Below are 24,555 nucleotides of genomic sequence, written 5' to 3'. Positions count from 1 at the left end.
CCCCGTTTGTTAAATCAAAGAAAATGGTCACTCAGCGAGGCTCAGGCTGTACCTGGTATAGCTGAGGAGAGGGAGCTATACATCATGGAACACCTGCTGCTGCAGAAAAACTCCAGCCCGTCTTCATCATTTTGTAGTTCAACCATGTCGGACATCTGGTGAGGCGTCTGGCACATGTGGCAAAGCTGAGGAGCTTCAACTTTCTGCAAAGCAAAACAATGCGAAGTGTCTTAAGGAACCATCTCATCTTTAAATGTCCTGTTGTAAAAACCACTGAGGTTCTTAACCTTTATTTTCAAAATGGAGAATTTATCAATCAACTAAATTTACACATTTAAAAATGCACTTTGGAGACTTGAAATGAAAATAAGCACAGTGCTAAATCTAATTCTAAATCTTTAAACGGCAAAATAATGAAATACTCGAGTTGAAATAGAATACATCAATCATCAAGTAAATCAATAAACTACTACAGAATGAAATCACCTAAAAATTATTCAGGTCAATCACGACAATTAAAACGCTTCCACGGGACTATCTGGATCTAACTTCAGGACAACGAGCCAGAGTTTCAGCAAGTCCAGATCGTGAAACGGTAGCCGATGGAAAGTCACCGTTGCCCAACTTGCCATTTTGTTGGTGCAATTGGGAAAAACGCATATTCGAACCATGATTTTCTCTTAAGCAAGAGCACTGTGTGTAGCCTCCGGTAGCCCCTGAAACAATGAGCCGTACTGCACATGCGTGTGGCAGCCATAAACAAAGCTTTCAGTTCAGAGGTCAACAAAACCACAGCAACATGTATCTCGCGGCACCGGGCTGTCGTGGAGGAGTGGCGTGAGCGGACCATGATGAAACTCATGAGTTTTTGGATGATTAAAGCCGTTTTAGGAGCGGCGTTACACATGCCCCATGAAAGTGAAATAGTGATGCACAAATCATCCACTAAAAATGGCCTAATTCTGCATATGATCCATGATTATGATCATACAAAAATAACAATAATCAAATAAAGGAAATACACAGGGGAAACATCAATTTGCCAATATTTAACACCCCCCCCCCAACATTTCACAAATCATGTTTTCAGGGGGCCTTATGTCTCAAAGGGGGGGCTGAGACCCCCCCTGGCCCCCCTGCAGTTCACACCCTGATGAGCAGGCAATGCTTCTTCAACTATATGCAGAAGTAAAACATACACTCCAAAAGCAAAGCAACATGAGTGTTGTAAAAAAAGGAGAGGGAAAAAGCCTGGCAGTTAATGACCAGCGTAATGCGTTAATAGCGCCAACATGTACAATTAATAAACTGTACTCCACAGACACTGTTATCATTACAGTTCAAGGATGTGGAGCTGATGAGTAATAAATACTGGTGTTTTTCTTTAATGTGGCCCACAGAAGTGCATGTTACTTGGGTTATGTTAAGTATAATTAAGTTCACAGAAATGTCCACTCTGTGTCTGTGTTAGCTGTTGAATCAATTGTTCTCATGCTGTGTTCTGTTTCATCCCTCATCTGTCATGAAGAACAAACCTGTCCGGCCAGAAAAGAACCTGGCAGCAGGTGAAAACCAAACATAAAAATATTCTGCAGTCTGTGTAGCCCAAAGAGCAATTATCAAATGAAGTGATAAATTTGTTGTCTTCCGAGAATGAATTTTGTGTATGATTTTAGCTGTTAAAAACGTGGAGTCAGAATGACGTGGGACCGTTCACTCCTAAAGGTGGAGTCCTGAAATAGGACCATTTTCCTATTTTCGGGAGACAGTTAAGACAAAATGATATGCTGTTATATTGTAGTCCATTTCAGTGGTGTGATATATTTATCTTTCCTTTGTTTCTCCTCTTTGTCATTGTGTAGCATCAGGGTTGTTGTTTTTTTATTTTTTACATCAGTTTGATTTAGTGCCACTGTCAGTACGGTCTGGTTTTTTTTTTTTTTTTTACATTTTCTTTATCAGAATTTTCAGCCTTTGACTGTAGGATTTGTATTAATAAAGAAAGGATTCTTAAATGTCTGTATTATAAGTTATTGTTGTCTTCATATAATCTGTGCAAATCAATAATACTACAGTCAACCAGCAAATGCAACGACTACAGTTGTAAGATTTGGGTGCAGGATGATTAAATACTGTAATGTGTAGAAAAAGCAAGGAAATGCTGTAAACCACAACCATTTCTCACACTGTTGACAGCAGAGCAGCGCAGGATTAATCTTATCCTGGGTAGTTAGCCTGCTGTGGAGCAGGCTAGCTGCAGAGAATAAATCACCATGGTGACTTGTCCGTGACAAACTTGGCCAGCTTTTGTGCAACCGACTTGAGGCCAACTTCGTCCGGGATAACCACAGGGATAACCACAGTTTGCCGGCTTAATCCCTTATCCTGGTTTTGTGCAATACCCCCCTGGAATGTCATGTTGGTTTTGCTTTAATTCTGAATACTTTGGAATATTCTTCTGTGATAAAAGTGAAAGAAGTTGGCTATGCGTCACAGCTCTGAACAGCGCCATCACCCACTTTATCCAAACTAGGGCCACAGGGTACTTCAGTCCATCCCAGACAGACAGGCCATCACTTTCCATCTTATTGCTTCAATTTAGCGCATACCACGCCTTGAAACTATTCTGTTTTAAGATTTTTCAATTCTAGTTTAAATACAGGAAGCTCAGCATTGAATTAAAAACTAAAGCCTTATGTGAGTCTGACTCTAAGTGCATGGGAGTTGAGAATACTGACAAACAAACAAACAAAAAAAAGAGAATACAGACAAACCAAACAGTAACAGCAGAATTCGTTTTAGCCTCTGACTCCAGTAAACACTGAAAGTTCCCTGTGATGCTTTCAAGTACCCAGGAAAAGAAGGAGAACTTTTTGTGGTGAAAATGCGGCACGTGTGACTTAATTTAATGGCTGTTTTCTTCTACTGTGCACATTAAACTTCAGAAAAACCACTTTACTTTTTGTGTACCTCTTTGAACTTGAACAGACAGTCGTCACTGCAGATGGTTTTGCTCTCATTCTCCACCGTCAGGAGGAGTTTCCTGTCTTGGCAGACGGAGGCGCAGACGTCGCACAGAGTCTCCGGCAAGTTGTTGAGTTTGTGGAAACTGACGAAGCAGGACTCACTGCAGAGTCTGTGGCGCTTGTCGTTCAGGGTCAACGTGAACTTGCACTGAACATGAGAACGAGACAGTTGCAGCGGTAAATCCCTCAAACAGACCTCATACACGTGATGACTTATCTCTGAAATCATGTGTGGAGCAGACCGCCATCAAAAAGAGATCCATTTCTTACATGGGTGCGTTTGAAGCACATGCCGCAGCTATAATGAAGCTGGTGTGGTTGTGTTACAGACGTGAAGTTCATCCTCTTCTGGGCAGAAATGAGACAAGTATTGCTGCACAGCTCTTTCTTCGTCCCCGAATTATCCACAGGAGCCAGGATGATGTTGTGTGGCCTAGTTATTACTCTGATGAACAGATCAAGAAGAAATTCACAACTAGGATGAAATTGTTCAACATTTATGGATTTTTTTCTTTAATGTCCTGCTGAAAGGAGGATACTGTACTCTACTTGTATTGTCATAAAGTACTTCAAAAGCCACTGACTGACCAAATGGAAAAGTCAATTAATACACATCATCCTATGTTCAAGTATTTTTATTTTACACAGTGGGCACACCTTTTGTGTACTTCTCTTTTTCTTTTATGGTGTTTGTGTTGTATTTCATTGTATTGTTTTAAATTGTTAGAGGAAGAAATAAATCAACACCTGTTTGAAACTTCCTACTTGCTACATCATCATAAATATTTCCAATCCAGCTTTGTTCCACCTCACCCGGCACGTAAAAGAGTGTTTTGGCCAACTCATGGTAAATAATATGCACTGTCATGTTCCTTTGAAATAAACAAACAATAAAATAATTTTCAACTGCCAACAATGACAAAAAAAATCATTCCATGTCATAGATTATCACAATCGAGGTTTTGAATCTTAAATATCACTAAATGCACAAAGAAACTATACTGGTGCTTAAACACATGATAATAGAATCTAATTAACAGACTGAATGTATAAAGTGGTGATGTTTAAGTGAACAGTCAGAGGGCTGAATGTGAATTTTAGACATCTCAGCGTTTGCAGCAACTGAATCCTGAGAGTCATGTGAGTCCAACAACAACAACAACAACAACAACAATAAAGAAGTAGTGACACACAAACAGAAAAAGAGCATAACAAAAACCCGAGGACTTACTGAAGGCAGTTGTAGCATGTCTTGAGGTATAACATCATGCTGGGATGCTTTTTAGAGAGACAGGAAACGGAGCAAAACACCTCCTCCAAGTTTTTCGGCTGGTAAAGCGTCTCTCCCTCCAGCAGCTTCTTTCCACATTTGCAACAGTCCATACATGACCGTGACATGATGACAGACACGACAGAGCTCAGTGGAGGGACTGAAGCGTCAGTGGCGTCTGGCTTGGTGTTCTCCTGTGGGATGACACTCACTTTACAAACTTATCACAGGCTGGGATTTTAGCCTGTTTGATTACGGCTGATGTCTGGATGAAACAGATCTCCAGAACAACAACTTCATTCCAAACATCAAGAAAAACACTGTTGTTGGGGTTCTCCGGTTGTGATTTGACTGTTGTTATGGCGAGGATGCAGGGTCATTTAAAAAAAACTGAAGAGACGGGTCTTGTATTTTTATACAAGGTTAATGAATTTTTTGATTTATTTAATTATTAATGTGTGTTTTTGATGGTACTTAAGATCTCAAGTTACAAATGTGTGACTGGCTGATGAAGCCTGTTTGTTATTGGATGGTTGTACTGCAGAAATAAACAGCACATGGTTGTACAGCATTTCTTACACAAAGCTCCATTTGTCTACTTTCTGGCAGCTTTTGAATTTTCTAAACGAATGTTTTGTATCTTAGTGGTTCAGGAGTTCAGGTTATGAAACATGAATAGCTCAGAGGTAGAATAGGAACTGACGTTTTGTGTCATGAAGTCAACTCATTGCACCGAAATTTACTCACAGACTGTTTCCGTTTTGTTTGCCGCCCTGGTTCCTTCCTCCTGCGAGTTTGCACTGTGTTTCCTGAAATGAGAGAATCAGAAAGACAATTTTACCAGTGAAATGAAGACACACACCCTTTGTTCAACTTTCATACACACACACACAAAACAGTTTAGAAGGCACTGAAAGAAAATGGACATGTTGATGTATTAGTCTCAATGCAAGAATGTCCCCAGTGTGAGTTTGCATGTTCTCTAAGTACTCCTACTTTCTTCCTCAGGTCTAAAACATGTATTTGAGGTTGATTGTTGACAGGTGTTAGTAGGGGTGAGTGTGTGAGCTCAGACTGACTCTCTGTCTGACAGACTGACCCGTCCAGGCTGCATCCTGTCTTCACCCGTAGTCAGATAAAAATTATTACAACCTCAGGCAAATATATAGGAAGCAAAAGAGGTAAGACAATACACCGTATAGCACATGCTTAAAATAACATCTATCTGATTAAGAAATATTGTCTCCAAATAATTTCGCGAATTCAAAAACAGAGTTGTACTAAGTTACCAAATGCAGCCATTTGCCTAACAGAGTGAACAAATTCTAAAAAAATACTTTTCTAATCAGTATAGTTAAAAAAAAAGCACTTGATCATTAAGATAAACAAGTTCAGGCGCAGCTAAGATTTTATTGTTCTCCAAGACAGCAACATAACGTTTGTATAAGATCACATATTTGCTATTTGTGTTATAAATACTAAAGTCATATTTGGTAATCATTCAAGTGAATAAAGCAGAAAAAGATTACTAACAATGTAAAACTGGAAAGAGTATCTTACCTTTAATTTCGTGGAATAGTAATAGACAGTAAATTAACATCTGTACAGATCTTGCACTGCTTCCTTTCCTTTCTTTCTTTTTTTTTTATTGGAAAGGTAGGTTTAGAATAATTTTGGACTTAAAGGTGCTGTAGGCAGGATTTTGCTAGTCAATGCTAATTTTTCTGTGTTTTCTTTGGATTAAATGTTAGAGTATCTATTGATAATCCTTTAGGAGTGTAGCATAATTGCACTACCGCGAGGGCGCAGAGTTTCCATCTGTCTCTGTTCTGAACTGAAAAGGAATCTTGACAGCTCCAGGTATCTTTGACCAATCAGAAGAGCCCATGAGGCTCTAACCGTGATTGGTCGAGGGGCATTTGTCACATGTTCTTGTGGGAGGGGCTTAACTTGCGTAAGGGCGTGATGTCAGAGAAAACAGGACAGGATTGGCTGTGCTGGGTTTCAAATGGCCATCTTAGATGGGTCAAATCGCCATCTTACTTAGGTAAACCTAAGCAAGACGGCGGAGATACTGAATCCTGCCTACAGCACCTTTAATCTATAACCCTCACTGATCACAAATAGACAAAACTTATCAAAATATTATATTGTGTGTGTGTGTGTGTGTGTGTGTGTGTGTGTGTGTCACTTTTCACACTCCAAATGCATCATAAAATGCCATAAGGCAGCTGCAGGGATCAGAGATGTCTGGGTTTCTCTGCTCTCTATTCTGCCACTGCGAACACATACAGCCTGAGCAGTGAAGTGGACTGATGGACGGACGGATATTTTCTAAAGGTCCTCTGAATGAAGCTCATGAAAGTTACACCTTCAGGCTCACGCCGAACTGTTAGGAGGGGTAAGAGATGGATAAACTCTGGTACCTTCTGGTGAGTTAAGCGAGGTTGGCCGCAGGCTGTAGGATACCACACAGTAACGATTGCAGAATAGCTCCACCAGGTTGCCACTCGTTTTGGAGGTCACCATCTTAGACACTGGCTGAGAGACGCTGCACATGGTGCACTGTTGTTGTGCGATGGCACCCTGCAGGAGAAGAGACACCAGGATGCAAAACAGAGAGCAGAGTGATTTATATCCGGACGGTATGACGAAGAAACTCAATTTCCCAGCAGGGACACCGTCCGTACCTCTGCGAACTCTTTCAGACACTTGTCACTGCAGATGGTTTTGGTGCCGCCCTGAAACTTCAGCATGAGTGGTTTGCTTCGGCAGGTGGATCTGCACTTCTCACAATCACCCAGATTCTCCCAACAGAAATCTTCCAAGCACGCGTCGCCACAGAACTTGTGGACGGTTCCCTCTAAGGTCAACTCGCAGTTGGTCTATAAAGGAAATAATGAATGAGCAGTGACTAGGAAAACTGGAACAGGAATGAAGTCAAAAGCCTTGCTGGCGATTTTTCCTCACGGCGCTGGACTTTTTGCACAGGCTGCAGAGCGACGGCGGTGTTGGAATGGAGACAACGTTGGACTTGAAGGAGCACAGACAGGCTGTGCTGCAGAAATCCTTCATGGATCCTTTTGTATCCACAGCTGCCATGATGAGGTCCAGAGGCTGAGTTATTGCTCTGACAGCACGACGGCAGATAAAACAAAGAAACATTTACCCCATGAGAATAAAGACAGTGTTCCATTCAGAGTGATTGTATAGACCACCTAAACACCATCTCCATGGGATTTGTCATTTAAAGACATTCCTTTGAGATTCACTGTGGTTTTAAGACTCACTTCTGGCAGTTGTGACACTTTCTGGAGGGCTGTTTGTTGCAAGGAAACATTTCAAACAGACAGTTCTTGGAGCAGAAGACGTCACTGAAGCCCTTCTTCTGGAAAGCAGTTTGTCCCTTCTTCATGCTCTTCTTGCAGCAGGAGCAGTTCATGTGTACGGCCTAACACGTGGGAGAATACATAAGACTTTTGTTGCCAGGTGATCAAATCTCAGTCCTGAAAATGACACCGTGCTGCAACACACATCAATTCAAACCAATCTGCATAAAAAGTCTGAAAACTAATTTAGTGGAATTATGAGTTCAAGAAAGGAAAAACTTCTAAACATGCCAGTCATGAATATCAGAGTTGAATATCAGAGATTTGGAGGAAAAAAATGTATCCGCTCACCTTCGCATAGCTTGGACTGTCTGCCACTGCAGTTAGCGTCGAAGGCTTTTCAGTCTGGTTCTTGTCATTTTCTCCAGACCCACAGAGCTGATTTGATAACTTTGACTAGAGAATAAAAAAAAACATTTGTGAAAAAAAAAAGTCATGAAGCTTGTTAGGAAAACTGTGAAATACAGAACACAGCATTTAAAGGTATTGATGAAGGTTTATTATATATATGTTAATATACTGTCTGAAGATTTGGATGAGAAGAGAATCAATACTCACAATGTCCAGTTTTGGGATCACGATCTTCACCTGTTTCATCGCTTTCAAAACTTCTGCCAAGTTTTTCTTTTCTGAAGATTTAAAAAAAAAGCCACTGTAAAAAAAAACCCAAAACCTTTTCAGACAGATTTCTCTTTATAGTTCAAACAGATTTGTCATGATCAGATCAGCAGACACTTTTTTTTCCCCAGACACTTATATATACACTCACCAGCCACTTAATTAGGCACACCTGTCCAACTGCTCGTTAACGCAAATTTCAAATCAGCCAAATACATGGCAGCAACTCAATGTATTTAGGCACGTAGACATGGTCAAGACGACCTGCTGCAGTTCAAACCGAGCATCAGAACAGTGAAGAAAGGTGATTTAAAGGGCAACTCCGGTTTTTTGACACCTGGACCTTATTTATAGGTGTGTGCATGCTCATATACTCACTCAGACAAACATCGTGCAGCTCGGAGTCCTTCAGAAGTTATTTAGATCCAAACGATGTAGCCGCACTAGCGGGGGTGCCACAGCAATGGAGCGTTAGCGCGGGACATAATCTCTGCAAAGTCGCTCATTTCGGCTGTATTTCTTCATCCATCGCCAGTGTTATCATAAAGTCAGCTCGTCTACCGTCTTCAGGTGGGTCAGCTGAAGAGCTGACAGTTTTCGCTAACTTAGCCACAATTAGCTCGGATGGGAACGTTGCGGCGCTCCTCTCCCCAGCAGAGAGGCACTTTGAGTCGGCCTCGGCTGTCACGGTGCCCCGGCGTCTGACTTCCAGGGGCCGAGTTGGAAAACGGCCCTCAGCTGCTCCACGGAGGCTCCGGACACCCGCGAAGACGCACGGCTCACACGCGGCCGCTGGGCCGCTGGACGTCTCTCCTCGCCGGGAGAATCCAGATCTCCGCCGCCCGGCGGATGCGCGCTCCGACCCAGGCCGCGGGACACCGCCGGAGGCCCCCCTTCCGACCGAAAGGCAACCCAGCGCCGATGGAGGAAAAATACAGCCGAAATGAGCGACTTTGCAGAGATTATGTCCCGCGCTAACGCTCCATTGCTGTGGCACCCCCGCTAGTGCAGCTACATCGTTTGGATCTAAATAACTTCTGAAGGACTCCGAGCTGCACGATGTTTGTCTGAGTGAGTATATGAGCATGCACACACCTATAAATAAGGTCCAGGTGTCAAAAAACCGGAGTTGCCCTTTAAAGGACTTTGAATGTGGCATGGTTGTTGGTGTCAGACAGGCTGGTCTGAGTATTTCAGAAACTGCTGATCTACTGGGATTTTCACGCACAACCACCTCTAGGGTTTCCAGAAAATGGTCCGAAAAAGAGAAAATATCCAGTGAACGGCAGTTCTGTGGGCGAAAATGCCTTGTTGGTGCCAGAGGTCAGAGGAGAATGGCCAGACTGGTTCAAGCTGATAGAAAGGCAACACTAACTCAAATAACCACTCGTTACAACCAAGGCATGCAGAAGAGCATCTCTGAACGCGCAACACGTCGAGCCTTGAGGCAGATGAGCTCCAGCAGCAGGAGACCGGGTACCACTCCTGTCGGCTAAGAACTGGAAACTGAGGCTACAATTCGCACAGGCTCAATGAAACTGGACAATAGAAAATTGGAAAAACGTTGCTTGGTCTGATGAGTCGCGGTTTCTGCTGCGACATTCGGATGGTAGGGTCGGAATTTGGCGCCAACAACATGAAAGCATGGATCCATCCTGCCTTGTATCAACGGTTCAGTCTGGTTGTGGTGGTGTAATGGTGTGGGGGATATTTTCCTGGCACTCTTTGGGCCCCGCAGTAATAACTGAGCATTGTTGCAACGCCACAAACTACCTGAGTATTGCTTCTGACCATATCCCGCCCTTTATGACCACAGTGTGCCCATCTTCTGATGGATACTTCCAGCAGGATAACGCGCCATGTCATAAACCTCCAATCATCTCAGACTGGTTTCTTGAACATAAGGCAGTTCTGAAGGCAAAAGGGGGTCCAACCCGGTACTAGCAAGGTGTACATAACAAAGTGGCCAGTGAGGGTATATATATATATATATATAGACTATAAATACAAAGCATGAACCCTACTGGCTACACTGAAGCATTTTAACAACTGTTGATTGAACTGGGAAAACCTTCAGGGCAGAAATCTTCAAAGGAGTTAACTTTGTTCACAAACTTCATGTTTACCTGGAGTTAAACTTGCAGAAGAGTTGCCACAGTTTGCATCCATACAATCATCATCCTCGTCAGCTTCTTCCACTGAATCTTGTTCCTCAGCATTCGCAGCATTGTCTCCCTTCTTCGCCCCACTGCTGTCTTCTTCTCCATCCGCCTCTTCAGACATTGCTGGAGAGTCTCTGGCTTCATCAGGTTCATCGTGTCTAACATCGTCATCCGTGTCCAAATCCACATCGAAGTCCACGTTCATGTCACCGTCGTCATCACTAAAGTAAATGTGTGTTTCGGTCTTTTTGCTACGAGGAACCTCCTCTTCTTCAGGTGCATCGATGTCAATCTTGTCAGACACCTTCTCTGAATTCACCTCTTTTTCTGCACTCTGATCGTCTTCCTCACTGAGCACGTCAGTCCTCTGAGTTTCTTCCTTCCTTTTCTTTGTCATGGTATGGCTGTTTTTTCTCTTTGGAGAGGAGTGCTGACCTTTTCTTGTTGTTTTAGTTTCTGAGAGGGAGAAAGAGCAAGTCAAATGAAAGCAAAAATGATATATATATTGTGAGAGAGTGAACAAAGAAAAAACAATAAATTAGAGTTTACACTTCAAACAGCTTTGTGACGGGCCACATTAGCATTAACAGTTGTTTGCAGAAACTTGGGTTATATGTAGAATGAACCCTGCTGACTATGTTAAAACACTTTAAGAATTAGTGATTGAACAGGGAAACCAATCAGAGGAGCAGAAATCTTAAAAGGAAATAATTTTCTCCACCAGATTCACTTTTTCCTGTATCTAAATTTGCAGAAGACTCACTCCAGTTTGGATCCACACAATCATCTTCCCCCTCAGTGTGGTTCTCTGTGAAATCATCAGTAGCATTGTCTCCCTTCTTCGTCCCACTGCCGTCTTCTTCTCCATCCGTCTCTTCAGGCGTTGCTGGAGAGTCTCTGGATTCATCGTGCCTAACATCGTCATCAGTGTCCAAATCCACATCGAAGTCCACGTTCATCTCGTCGTCGTCATCACTGAAGTAAATGCGTGTTTCTGTCCTTTTGCTACGAGGAACCACCTCTTCTTCAGGTGCATCGATGTCAGTCTTCTCAGACACCTTCTCTGAATTCACCTCTTTTTCTGCACTCTGATCATCTTCCTCACTGAGCACGTCAGTCCCCTGAGTTTCTTCCTTTGTTTTCTTTGTCCTGGTATCGCTGTTATTTCTCTTTGGAGATGAGCATTGACGTTTTCTTCTTGTTTTAGTTTCTGAGAAAGTCAAATCAAAGTAAATTGATATATGGATTGAGACAGTGAAAAAAGAGACAACAAGAGAAGAGAGACAAATGGAGAAAAAACAGAAAATACAGAAGAAGGAGAAGAAAAGAAAGAAAGAAGAGGAATGAGACAAAGACAATCATAAGAAGAAGGAAAGAAAATTCAAGAAGACAAGAAATAATGAGAAACATGACAGGAGTATTTTTCTCATCTAGTTAAAACGCAGAAATTATGCAGTAAAGCAGCAACACAGTACTCTGATACTGTGCAGGTCTACAATCAGACTGTAATGTGAAAAATTCATCTTTATCAATGATTTCTTTTAGTTTGCTTAGTCTTAATTTAAATACACAGCATTCAATTTTGTGCCATCAAAAATGAATAAAAGCCTGAAAATGTTTTGGGGAACTCATATGACACAAATACAAAGCCGATGTGAGGTTCTGAGTTCGTTACTTACTGCTCTGCTGAAGAGGCTTTTCTGAACCTTCACTGTTCTCCTCAGATCCAGTCTTTAAAGACATGTCCACCTCCAAAATAGGGTACAACTTATCTTAAAATGGGAAATGTAAAGGAAAAGCATTATGTACATTTCTGTATGAGCAGAACTGATCTAATTCAAACAGAGAGATTCACAGTTTTTTCGTACTTTCTCAACTGAGTTTTCAACTCATTGTCAGGAAAATGAATATATTTGGTAGCTTGTAAAACATTAGATGTCTTCTTTTGAACAAGGGTAAATTGATCAAAACAGAATAGCCTTTCCTCCTGCAGCCAGAACTCAAACCACGCTCAAGGTCCAGTCTCATCTTGATGTAGCCCCAGAGAGAGCCGGATTTTATCCCACATATTCAAACACTTTATCTAAAAATAGACAATCCTGTTCAAGTAATCACACAATAGTCTGACCTCTAAAGTCATTATTGTTGTGTGTGGAGGAGGCACCCTCTCATTAAGGAACAATAAATTCAGCCAAATACTTTGAATGGATGAAGAATCAAGAGGATACACCCGAACACTCACAATGAGTTTTCAGACATTGGAAAACTCCTGAACTGTATTTTTTTCAAAGTAGACACAGGAAGAGCACCAACGTCCAATTAGATCAGAACAGAAAGTAACAATTTGGAAAATTTACTCTTCATTTTGTGGGGGTTTTCAAAACAAATCATTGCCATATTGGCAGGAAAACAACAGCTGAAAATCACAGATTGTGAGAGTTGGGTATTTCAGATTGTGTTGTGAATATATGGTGTCCAGCTGCAGTAAGACTGAAGTGTGTTAATATTTTTCATAAACAGACTGTTTGGAGGCTGGACAGAAATGCAAGGATATGTGGTGTTATTGCTATGGCCATAACATAACTAAAGAAAAAAAAATTATTTCCATGCCGTTTGAAATTAGTCCACCATAAACTGAGACAAAAAGATGAAGATTGGTGACCCAACTGTTACTTTTGTAATATATGAACAGGAGATGGTAAGTACCTGGGATTTCAATTTCCTCGAATGATTTCCCTTCAAATTTTCCTAGGGAGCCGTTCTTCATTGCCAGTACAAGCTCTGTGAGTTTTGCGACGTCTGTGGCAGCCTCTGGAGTCTGGTAAAACTCGCTGTCAGTCCGAATCTCACGGCCCAGGAGTTTGGCCAGTTGATCAAGTCCATCGTTTGTCAAACTGAGAATCTCAAAGATTCTGACAATGTGCTCACAGTACCTCGCAGAGGCAAGTCTTTCATGGCACTTTCTGTCACAGCGCCGGAGCTGAAACCTGATGCAGCTGTGTGCCTGGTGGAATTCTGCAGGTCCCGCTTCAGGCTGTCCAAACAAGTAAGGATTGCTCTCGTGCACGCCACAAGCTTCTCTCTTGTTCATAAGCAGTGTGAACGCAGACAGCAGCTGATCGGTCAAAGTGAGAGTGATCTCTTTGTCATTGTTGGTCTTGACATTGATTTTCACGCGGTGCATGGACAGGATGTGTTCTAAATGTGACTGGCAGCCAGCAGTTTCCTCCTGAAATTCAGTTTCCTTTGTGTCCTTGAATGAAGCAAGAGTTATCTCTGAAATGTCTTCGGCCTTTCTGTTTAAGATTGCTGCATGTGCGAGCGTCGCTTTGAGAAGGGCAGTGTAGACCTGTGGGAACTGATACAGCGTCAGGGACTGGATCCCAGAGGCTGTCGTGTCCACCAAGCACTTGTAAAAACTTTGCACATCGTGTACAAACGGCACAGTCGCTGCACCGACTGTTCTTAGTTTTGTAGGCGGGGCGGGCCATTGTTTTGCACACAGCTTCAAAAATGTCTCCGCCTCTTGCATTGTCTCTTTAGCAGCCTCCTCTCTCACAACTTTGGCGTATCTAATATCTGCAATTTTTCTAATCAGAGAGCCCAGTTTGAAAGAGATTAATGCTCTGCTGGAGGACGTTGCCTTTTTTCTTTGTGCTGCAATCTCGTCGACGGCTTCAACAACGGTGTCCATGTTGTGGGGTTTGACAGCTTCTTCAAAGCTCTGTATCGACCTCTTCTTCAGTGTCAGCAGGAGTCTAGCCATGAGCCTGACCTTTTGGTTGAAACTTGCTGGACCATTTTTCAGGTCCATTGTGTGGTACAGATACTGCGCCAGCTGCAATATGTAGGGATCTTTCTGAGCAACAGCACCAACCTCATCCTTCTTCAGTCTTTTCAACATCTTCTTCAGGTCTTCTGGGATGTGTTGTGGGTCTGGTAACCCGGTGTCAGCGGCCAGAGTTACGATCTGACTTTTAGCTGGTGCTGACGAAGTCTTCTTGTGACAGTTTTGAATATGCTGCCAAATGTCCTTATGATCATACATGGCTTTGCAATATATGCAAGCTGCTTGTTCTTTAGACTTGTTCGCTCCCCTGTGTTGGATTAGCAGTTGGCCGACCTTCTCTTTGTGCTGGTCATTTCCTCGTTTTCTTAACTTTGCCAGTAGGATTTTTCGTGCTTTGCTGTTTTTACGTTGAGCAAATGCTTCTGCGATTTCAGGGCGTTCGTTTCTGTGGGTAAAGAGGTGACGAGAACTTTTGGACTGAGGTCTTCCACAGACGTAACAATAATACCTCTTAGACTTCCTGGGCCCCGAAGTCTTTTTGGGCCCTTCATCAGAGTCTGAGTCGTCAGAACTGTGAGGAGCGTCCTGCTGAACAGATGAAACATCACCAAGAGTGGAGAAACTTTCGTCCAGCTCTTCATCACTGATGATATACTCATGATCAGAGAAAGGTTCAGCAGGAGAGTTGACATTTGCCAAGTCCTCAACCTGGAAAGAAATGAAATAATTTTGCACATTGAGGCAAACAAACATTTGTAATCCATTACTTTCCTAGTGTGCCATGACATTCTGACCTTTGCAACACATGAAGAAGTCTATTGCAATAAATAGTAAAAATGTTAAAAGATCAACAGCGTTACAAAGAAGACCTTGTTCATAGGAAAAGCAAACTACCTGATGATCTTTTTTTTAACCTGATTTTTATTTTGAAATTTTCTTGTCCTTGTCTAAAACACATAATGCTGTGGTTTTACCTTGGTATACCTAGAACCTTCTCTTAGATTGAACTACCCATATTTTTTGAGAAATTAATCCATGCATTTGCTACCTCCAAAGTAGACTATTGTAATCCCCTGTTATCAGGGGTCCAACAACTGAAGAACCAGCAGGAGAGAACACATCAGCCCAATATTAGCTTCTCTTCACTGGCTTCCTGTTAAATCTAGAACAGAATTTACAATCCTTCTCTGAACCTATAAAGCTCTGAACAAACAGGCCTCATCATATCTTAAAGAGCTGTTAGTCCCATACTGCCCTAAGAGAATGCTTCGTTCTCAGAGTGCTGGTCTGCTGGAGGTTCCTGGGTTCTCTAGAAGTAGAACAGGAGGCAGACTTTTCAGCTATCAGGCTCCTGTCATGCGGAACCAGCTTCCAGTTTCAGTGAGGGAGGCTGAGACAATTTCTGCTTTCAAGGCTTTAGACCTTTCTATTTAGTAAAGCTTACAGTTAGGGCTGGTAAATAAATAATTTATCAACTATAACAACAAATATGTTGTAGTTCGAACATAAAAAATGAGCTGAATCCTCATTTCGATTATATTAAATCTGTTCATCTTCTCATCTAACTTAATGAATTTTCTATCAAGCTGGGAGGACATAAAAACACTTTGAATAATAAAGTCTTGGAAAACTAAATTCATCTCCAGTAATAGGACATAAATTCATTCTAATTTCAACAAAAATAGTTTAAATCCACTGAACACCTACTCTGACGTCCTGTGAGGAAGCTGCAGTATCATTTGTCTCTTTCTCTGATGTGCTTGGTTTGTCACTGCTGCCCTGGGACACGTCTCGTTGTTCCACATCTTCTGGGGGGAAAAAAACAAATACAATATCAGTTTTTAAAGACTTCAACTATACTAACATATCACTGTTCAGAAAAACTCAAGGTCATGGAGATTTATATCTATATGACCCCAATGGCACACAAGACAAAGAACATGCAAACTGCACATTATTCCTGCTGTTCTGGATCATTCTAATTCTTCAGGGTCCTCCTCATATTGTAGGACCTTTCTCCAATCCACATTTCTCCAAACCCCAGAAATTCAGTTCCTGTTATAATATAGTAATTTCTCATTTGTTTCTTTCTTGTTCCTCCTGATATTTTTTTTATTGGATTTTCTGTATTTCTTGCCATCTTTAAGAACTGCCTAACATTGACCAAATGTGAACTCTACCACAGAATGGAAAGATGAGGTGATATACATAGTAAGCTTGAAAAAAATTCTGTCTTTCAAAAAGAAAAAAAAAAAAAACTCCAGTGAAAATGGGAACATAATCCAAACACTGAACTAGGAGGGAGAGAAGATTTCAAGAGCTGAGTGACAATGATGTTCCTCTTTTTGCTTCACACTGTGTGCGTACTGGCTCATTTGTTGTTTCTTGCTGCTCTTAAATTTGTTTGCCGTTTCTTGCGGTCACATGACTTGCTCCAAACTTTGAAATAATGCTGCTTTCAATTTTGTCAATTAGAATTATTAAAGTTCCTTTTTTTTTTCCCCCAAACCGGCTACCTGCAATGGCACATTTTGCATTTAACCTTGCTCAACTGCTTTTAACAGCAGGCAAAGATTCTTCAACAGTTTTAGTGAGTCATAGCTGCAGCTCCACCACAGCGTTGTTTGAATATATGAATTGAGTGTGTATGAAAGCAAACAGGCAAACGGAATGTTGCAGTGTCAGGGGGAGAGTTGTGCAAGCAGTGTTCATTATTTTTAGTGGCCTCAAGGTGCCTAAAATTTATCATTATCAATACCAAGACTAACACCTTGACATAAGAGTTATTTGTTACTTCCTCCTTCTCTCTGAAAAATAACAGTTCTCTTATTCTTGGCTTTTGAAAAACACGAATAAGAGCGGCATAAAGGAGTTTTACCTGCTTCCAACGTACGTCTTTGCAGACATAAAGGATCTGGAGTCACAATGTTCGCTTCAGCACCAGCGTCCCCAGTTTTCTGCTCCACGTCTGGCTCCAGTTCATCTTTAACATAAAATGTTTTTTAACATTAGTAACAGTAAGCAGATACGTTTGTAATACTGCATACCAACCTTCAATCTCAACTTCCTCCAGAGAATTTCCCTTGAATCCTTCAAGTGAGCCCTTCTCCATTGCCTGGATGAGTTTAGCAATTTTTGCCAGTTCAACAACTGCCTCTGGGGATCGATAATAGTCCTGCTCGGTCCGGATGTCATGGCCGAGGAGCTTGCCGAGGTGTTCGAGTTCGTCATTCTCCAGGTTGAGAATCTGGAAAATTCTCGCCATGTGTTTGTAAAGGAACTTTGATCTGAGATGCTGTGGGTTCTTTGCCCCGCAGAGGGATGAAAAGTCCCTGATGCAGCTCTCTGCATGATAGAGGCTTGTGGAAGAGCAGTCTGGCCTTGCAAACAAAAACGGATTGGCATCATGTACACCACACGATTGTCTTTTTTCCACAAGCAACGTTAACGCCCTGAAAAGATCAGAGGTCAACAAAACAGCTACCGTCTGGCCGGTCTTGTTCTGAATATTGACTCTGGTGAAATGTTTGGACAGCACTTGAGTGTCACTGTCTCTTTCCTGAAATGCCTTCACAGTCATTTCGGATATCTCAGTTGTGCATTTGCTTAAGATTGATGCTTGAGCGAGTGTCACTCTGCATAGAGTGCTGTAGGCCTTGGGGCATTTGGACGTCTCCATGCTTTCAATCGCAGAGGCGTACGTTTTCTCCAGGTACAGGTAGAAAGCCTGAGCGTCACGTGTAAACGGTATCGTAGACGGACTGTTTGTCTTCCGTCCAGTCAATGAAATGATGGCTGGTTGAGAGACAAGTTCGAACCAATCTGTTGCAAAGCGTTTAATGAATAGCTTTGCATGTCTCACCAAGCTCTTCTCACTGTCCCTCGAAGTGATGACTAGGATGGCAATTCTTTTCAACAAATTACCTAAGTTCAATGCGAGACTTGGTTTTTCAAAGCTCTGCTTATTTTCATCAAAACCAGCCATGGATTTGACAGCGTCAACAACTCTGAAGAAGCTATGTACTCTGAGAGCATCGGCAAACCCAAGCAGGGACTTTTTATGAAGAGCTAACCTGAGTCTTCCCATGTCTCTCAAGTTCTGTCTGATGAAATCCTGCTTGCTGGGATCATCCTTGTACTTCTCAAACAACACCTGTGCCAGCTCTATGAGGAGCGCATCGGTTTGAATAGCAAACGAAACATCTTGCTCCATGGATGAAAGCATTTGCCTCACTTCAGGTGGAAGCCTTTCAGAAGATTCACTCATGATTGCGGACTTGTCACATGATTTAGAGTTTGCCATTGCCTTGATACAGCTGCTTAAATGAAGTTTTAAGCTGTCACATAGAAACGTGCCCTTACAATAGCAACAGGATGCGTACTCTTTGACGCTCATGCGGCTTGATGTATGTCGTCTCACTTTTAATGATCCACTGTTATTATTCATCACTTCTTGATTATGTTTATAATTCCCTCTGTTCCGCAAAATCTCGAACAGCTTCTTACATTCTGGGGATTCTTTGGGTAATGCGAAAGCTTCAGCAATATCAGGTTCTTCATCAGCGTGTCTAAGTAAATGACGACGAATGGCTGAATATCCTTTTCCGCAAACATAGCAATAGTTTTTTTTGGTGAAAGATATGTTTTCGTTCTTGGTACGGTAGTGTCTGTCCAGGTTTTGCTTATCAGACTTCAAAGAAAATTTCTTCTTTTTCTGGCCAGATGAATCGTTGTCCAGCAGCAACTTTGAGGCTTCTGCCATCTCTTGAGAAAATTCCAACTCAGCAGTGGGACTGTAATTACTATCACGGCTTGATCCTGGCAGATTTTCATCATCTTCATGAGTACTGGATTCATCAGAATCCTCATCCTGAAAACAATCAACACAGATCAAAGAATATCACATGTGCACACAAAAACATGCAGTCAATCATTTTCGTAGAGTGAATAAAGAAACAGATTCGTACATTCAGAAATAAAGGAGAAAAAAAAGATTTGGACAAGCCTTTTTATGACATACAAGTTTAAGCAGTGATTCCCAACCTTTTCGTAAGGAAGCCACATTTTTAACATTGTAAACCAAGACAGTCCCCCACCGTATCTTGTACAATTAGAAAAAAAAAGGTTCAGGAACCTCATAACATATTAACTTCCAGCGCCAACAAACAAAAGTGGCAGCCTTTGCAGCAGCTCCGTCCGTGCTGGAGTGGTCTCCTGAGGCAGAGGAGGCTCTGAGGGACTGTTGTGAGTCCACCGACTGGAGAGTACAGCAGGAGCCGCACAGTGAGGACACTGAGGGGGTCACACACTGCATCACAGCGTGCTTTCACACCGGCTCTGTAAAATCCAGACCTGAGACCAAACCAGGACTTTTTGGGAAAACTCTCATCATTTATGCAAATGTGAAAGCTCCCCTGATCAAAGATCCAGATATGTCGGGCAAACTCGCTCATCTCGCAGCACACTTTTCAGTCTCTGTGCGGACTTTCCAATAGGTGAAGTTAAAGGGAGTGACGTTGAGCATTTGGATAGCAAAATAAAGATAACAGTGTGATTCAGAAGAAGTAGATGCACAAAGAAACACCTGAACAAATTGGAGGGAGAGACGCTGCTGACAGCATTGGCGCTACTGCTATCTAGCTAGCTACTAGCTCTTTTTTATTGCTACCGCTAGTCGTTCACAGGCCAGCATGAGGGATTTTACACACAACAAATCAAAGAAACGTGACAAAACACATAGTGAACATATCAGCAACTTAATAGCTGACATAGTGGCTCCCAGCATTTAGCCTGCGTCAGTGGCTGAGGAGAGAATAAACGTTTTTGTCTGATAACTACTGGAATGGCTTTGATTTAATGGGATTATGAGGTGCTGAATTTTAATGGAGACAGAGCCCTCCAGTGGTTATATCGCGCAACTGCCACAGAAGAATATCACAAATCTCTGACATCACGTGTAACTGGTCACAGGTGTAGAACATTGGACACTCTGATCAGCAGCACAGGGACGCCACAGGGTACTGTGCTCTCCCCTGTTCTGTTCACGCTCTGCACATTGGACTTCCAGTGAGAGTCTGCTCTGCCTCTACTGTCATTGTTGAATGCATTGAGGGTGAACGGGAAGGGGGGTACAGCGGTCTGGTGGAGGACTTTGTGAGATGATGCAGCTCAAACCACCTGCAGCTAAGTACCTCTAAGACCAAAGAGATGGTGGTGATTTCAGGGGGAAGAGACAACTTCTCTAGCTAGTTTCCATTGGGGGGCACGGACATGGAGGTGGTCAGGACCTGTAAGTACCTGGGACTGCCGCTGGACGGTAAACTGGACTGGTCAGAAAACACAGCATCTACAGGAAAGGACAGAGTCATCTGTACTCCTGAGGAGACTGGGGTCCTTTTTCATGTGCAAGAAAATGCTGTTGATGTTTTAACAGCCTGCTGTGTCCAGTGTTCTCTTATATGCTGCACAGTGTTGGAGAGGGACGTCTGCTCAGTCTCAGTGAGGATCATATTAGGACCAATGTGACTGTCTTATGTTCAGCACCTCAGTCACTTTAAAAACCCAAAAAACTGACCATCTTATTAGTGTTTACCCTGTGATGGACTTGTGACTTGATTAGTGCTTAACTGACCTTTGCTCAGAGTCAGCTGCAATCACCTTCACCATCCCATGACCCCAACTTGACAAAGCCGTTCAGTAAATGTAAGGATGAATTATAAACTTACATTTGAGCGCCATGAGTAGGAGAAGCTGCCATAGTTGTACGTTATCTCTTCGCCTGGAGATATTTCTTTCACTGCAAACAGGCATAGGTGTGGTTTCCCTTCACAGATAATCTTCTTCATTATACAGTTTGGACTTGTGTGGTCATCATTCACAAGTCTTCCGAGGCTCCCATCATCTCTTGTAGCATCAACACTGCAAACAAATTGTCAATTATATTTAATTCCTTACAAAAAGTAATTGAATTCAACAGCCTCTATATGAAGGATACCTTAGAAAGAAAACTCATTAATCTCTTATAAACAACTAAATAACATACCACCAACGTGATCCATGCCATGAAAACTTATGCAAGAACCCATGAAAGGTGTCACCGCCTATCCTCACAGATCTTGCATCAATCTCAGAGATTTTCCCTCGATACTCAATGACAAAAGTGGATGGTTCAATAGTCTTCCGTGTGAACACACCGCTTCCTATGCAAGTAAAGATCCACATTGAGACATTTTGTTAGAACAAACTGCTCGTAACCATAAGACTGCAGGAAACACTGCGCCAACATGTTATGTGAATATCACCGAACAGAGTGACACAAAAGTGTGCATCACGTACCTTTAAAGGAATCTATAAACCTTTCCTTCAGGAAGGGTTTGTCTCTACATGCAGCTATGTGCTGTAGAGCATCCTGCTCAGGAGTCAGCTGGCTGTTATGCGTCTCCATGACAGCTGGAACAATTAACCAAAAATACTGAGTCAGTTATTCTCTTCCCTTAGTGATACATACATCTAAAAAAAAAGACAAGTATAAACATCAGAAGAGGGCTCAAAAGTGTGAAAAGAAATTAGTACAAGAAAGTTATGAAAATACCAATGTCTTATAAAGACATCAAAGACACTGAATCAGGTCGACTATGGTAAGACACCCAGCAAGTCTAGTTGGCCTGATTCGATTGCTCTGAGATGTTTCCTAACTGGAATAAATTAAAACAAATTTATACATTGTTATACATCTCATGAAATAAGATAAAAAAGGAATTACAGAGTGTCCGCTAAAATTAAAACAACCTAGATTCAAAGATTCAAGATTCAAAAATATTTATTGTACCCTTAGGTAAATTCAGTTTACAGTGAGTGAGTCTTCCCATTTTATAACACACCTAAAAACAACACAAGACAAGACAAAGTGATAACAGTGCTACAGCTAAAACCAAGGAGATAGCCCCAATAAAGCCATAAATAATCAATAAATAAACAATGAAAATGGCTGAAAATATGTCAGACCCCGCTATATGAGGAAGTGCCATCCATGAGATTAAGATGAGAGAACTATATTTGTTATGTTTCATTTCCTCTCATTTGTTAAGAGCACAGATTGCTGCTGGTACAAAGCTGCTTTTATAACGTTTACTTTTACAGGCGGAAACCTCCGACCTGAAGGGAGCAGCTGAAATTCACCGTTAAAAGGATGGTTGTCATCTCTTACAACAGAGTTTGCTACCCTCTGGAACTGTTTGGTGTGCAGGAATTGTGGGTGAAGCTGAGACTCTCCAATCAGCTTGCTGGACCATTTAACGATTTGGTTCTGCAGGGGCTGGACCAAATGAACCGCGTATGTAAAACCAATTCGATCTGACTTAATTTGCCAGTACATTTGACAGATTTATAGTTTATGAGATGGTTTGAGAATCTGACGCGGTACACTTCCCTTTACTGGTCTTATTTGTTTATGTGTTCGCGTGTGCTAAAAACCAATTTAAATTGATAAAATGCAGGTGAAAACAGCTTCCCAACGTAAACCAGTCCAATATAAGCCGATAAAAATAGACGCAAAAAATTAAACGAGAAAGGAAATGTTTGCTGAAAGTTAGTTGCTGACTTTTTCAAGGATCCTGCTGGCCTCTTGGAAACAATGACCCGCTACAAAAAGTGACAGGGACTTTTTTTTTAACAATCCACTGGGAGCATTTAAAATAAAACATTCAAAACGAATGTTTCGTCGAAAATGATATTTGTGGAACACTTACCCTGCATCAAGTTCTTCAGGTTTTCTGCCTCAATACAAACAGGACGCCTGCCGCTGTACAAGGGGCAGCCATACTTGTTGTGAAGTGAGTGTCGCGATGACGTATAATACAAGCGACAAGATCTGGCCAATCACTGACTGTTTTGTTGTTGATGGACAATCACAATCTCAATCACAGACGCTGACAAAGACCGAACCAACCACAGTTATCGGGGATGTATGTAAATATATTGCAGACACGGCTCACAAAAAGTTATGATTTTTTGGGGTTTTGTGTGAAATTTATTCAAAACATAAAATGTTCATCCAACAGTGATGGTCAGTGCTTGTGGGTTAAGGTTACCATCTGCCAGTAGAGTCAGTTACGCTACATTCCATCTTATATAAATTTAACTAAATGCGCCAGATCGATGGATTGCAAAGCATTGCATTCTAGTTTGTTGCATAAATACGAACTTTGCACAACTTCTTTGCGCAAATAACTGATCCAATTAGATAGCTGGAATCACCAAAGTGTTAGAGTGATATTATAGGAGCCATTTTTACTTAATATTGGCAGGTTATTTATTCAATTTAAACATAGTTTGTTGTTGTATTTTTTTGGTCATATGGTGCCACTAATTGGACACAGGTAGCTGTTGGAGCCTCTTTCACAGGAAGTGGAAGGCACGTGCAGTGGGAGGGTGTGCAGTCTCAGCAAAACCTCTTATGATTATCATTTGCTTTTCATCAAATAAACTGCATGTAGACTGACTGGAAATTCTGTGTCTGACTCCACCTACGCATGAATGATGATAGATGGACGCTGGAAAATTGACATTACAGACATATCATTAAAGTGCAGGGCATTTAAGTAGAAGCATGCAACTGTGATTTCCTCATCTCAATTTATTGAAAGAAAAACCAGCAACACTGCTGGGTGTACTGGTCTCAGAAACGTGTGAGCTGGAGCATTGTCATCCAAGAAGATGAACTGAGGCTTGTGTTGTTCATGCAGGGGCACAGTGACTGGATAACCTATGGTGTTCCGTTAGTATGGACTTGTCACTCACAAAGTGTGGGGCAGTTCTGTGTTGACAAGACACCTGGCCACATTGTAACACAACCACCACCAAAAGTTTTGTCTGGTGACAACAGTGGCACAGCATTCTCCTTCATACCTCTGATATCGTGGACAGAAACAATTTCTGATCAACATAAATTGACTTTCACCAGAGAACAACACTGGTCTTGGTCTCATGTGAAAACGTGAACAGCAGAATGTATGAATGGACAGTTTCATTATCAATTCTAAGTGATCCAGGAAATTTACTAATCAATTTGTGGATGAAACTGTTGGGAACTTTGCCATTAAGTTCTTTGTTAAAGAACAGCAAGTTGGGCAAAAGTACCAAAACACTGAACAGTTGGACATGTGCATGCAACGTATAGGGGTCAGATTTAGCCTATAATCTTTACCTGTAGAGGTCATACTGCATTTTTAGGTTCATGCTGAAATTTCACCCGAAAGGAATGCCAGCTCCTGACATTACCCGAATATTCCTGTTTTTGTGA

The 24,555-nt window shown here is 41.8% G+C and overlaps 2 protein-coding genes across 3 annotated transcripts in view; both read right to left on the bottom strand.

Moving 5' to 3' along the window:
• Positions 1-18,536, bottom strand: part of LOC115409280 (uncharacterized) — a 29,641-nt gene extending 11,105 nt beyond the window's left edge. Inside the window, exons 1-18 of one of the 2 annotated variants that reach the window (XM_030120384.1) lie at positions 17,307-18,536; positions 17,134-17,238; positions 15,963-16,063; positions 13,172-14,963; positions 12,145-12,237; positions 11,229-11,675; positions 10,430-10,921; positions 8,244-8,314; positions 7,977-8,081; positions 7,587-7,747; positions 7,267-7,426; positions 6,987-7,181; positions 6,723-6,882; positions 5,044-5,105; positions 4,258-4,490; positions 3,297-3,471; positions 2,971-3,174; positions 53-203 (exon numbers count right to left, since the gene is read on the bottom strand). In XM_030120384.1, the coding sequence (XP_029976244.1) occupies positions 53-203; positions 2,971-3,174; positions 3,297-3,471; positions 4,258-4,490; positions 5,044-5,105; positions 6,723-6,882; positions 6,987-7,181; positions 7,267-7,426; positions 7,587-7,747; positions 7,977-8,081; positions 8,244-8,314; positions 10,430-10,921; positions 11,229-11,675; positions 12,145-12,237; positions 13,172-14,963; positions 15,963-16,063; positions 17,134-17,238; positions 17,307-18,522 (5,923 nt within the window). In that variant the 5' untranslated portion in view covers positions 18,523-18,536. The remainder of the gene's footprint in view (positions 1-52; positions 204-2,970; positions 3,175-3,296; positions 3,472-4,257; positions 4,491-5,043; positions 5,106-6,722; positions 6,883-6,986; positions 7,182-7,266; positions 7,427-7,586; positions 7,748-7,976; positions 8,082-8,243; positions 8,315-10,429; positions 10,922-11,228; positions 11,676-12,144; positions 12,238-13,171; positions 14,964-15,962; positions 16,064-17,133; positions 17,239-17,306) is intronic. The other variant, XM_030120385.1, reaches the window with a different exon arrangement.
• Positions 18,537-20,535: 1,999 nt separating this feature from the next.
• Positions 20,536-21,699, bottom strand: LOC115409737 (histone-lysine N-methyltransferase set-1-like). The gene is made up of 4 exons (XM_030121012.1): positions 21,591-21,699; positions 21,298-21,454; positions 20,981-21,173; positions 20,536-20,601 (listed from the first exon to the last, which is right to left on the bottom strand). Exons 1-4 carry the CDS (start codon positions 21,697-21,699, stop codon positions 20,536-20,538), a joined length of 525 nt encoding a protein of 174 aa, XP_029976872.1.
• Positions 21,700-24,555: the final 2,856 nt, after the last annotated feature.

The sequence above is a fragment of the Salarias fasciatus genome, chromosome 22 (assembly GCF_902148845.1).
Source record: "Salarias fasciatus chromosome 22, fSalaFa1.1, whole genome shotgun sequence".
NCBI lineage: Eukaryota > Metazoa > Chordata > Actinopteri > Blenniiformes > Blenniidae > Salarias > Salarias fasciatus.
This window is presented reverse-complemented; position numbering and strand designations above follow the sequence as displayed.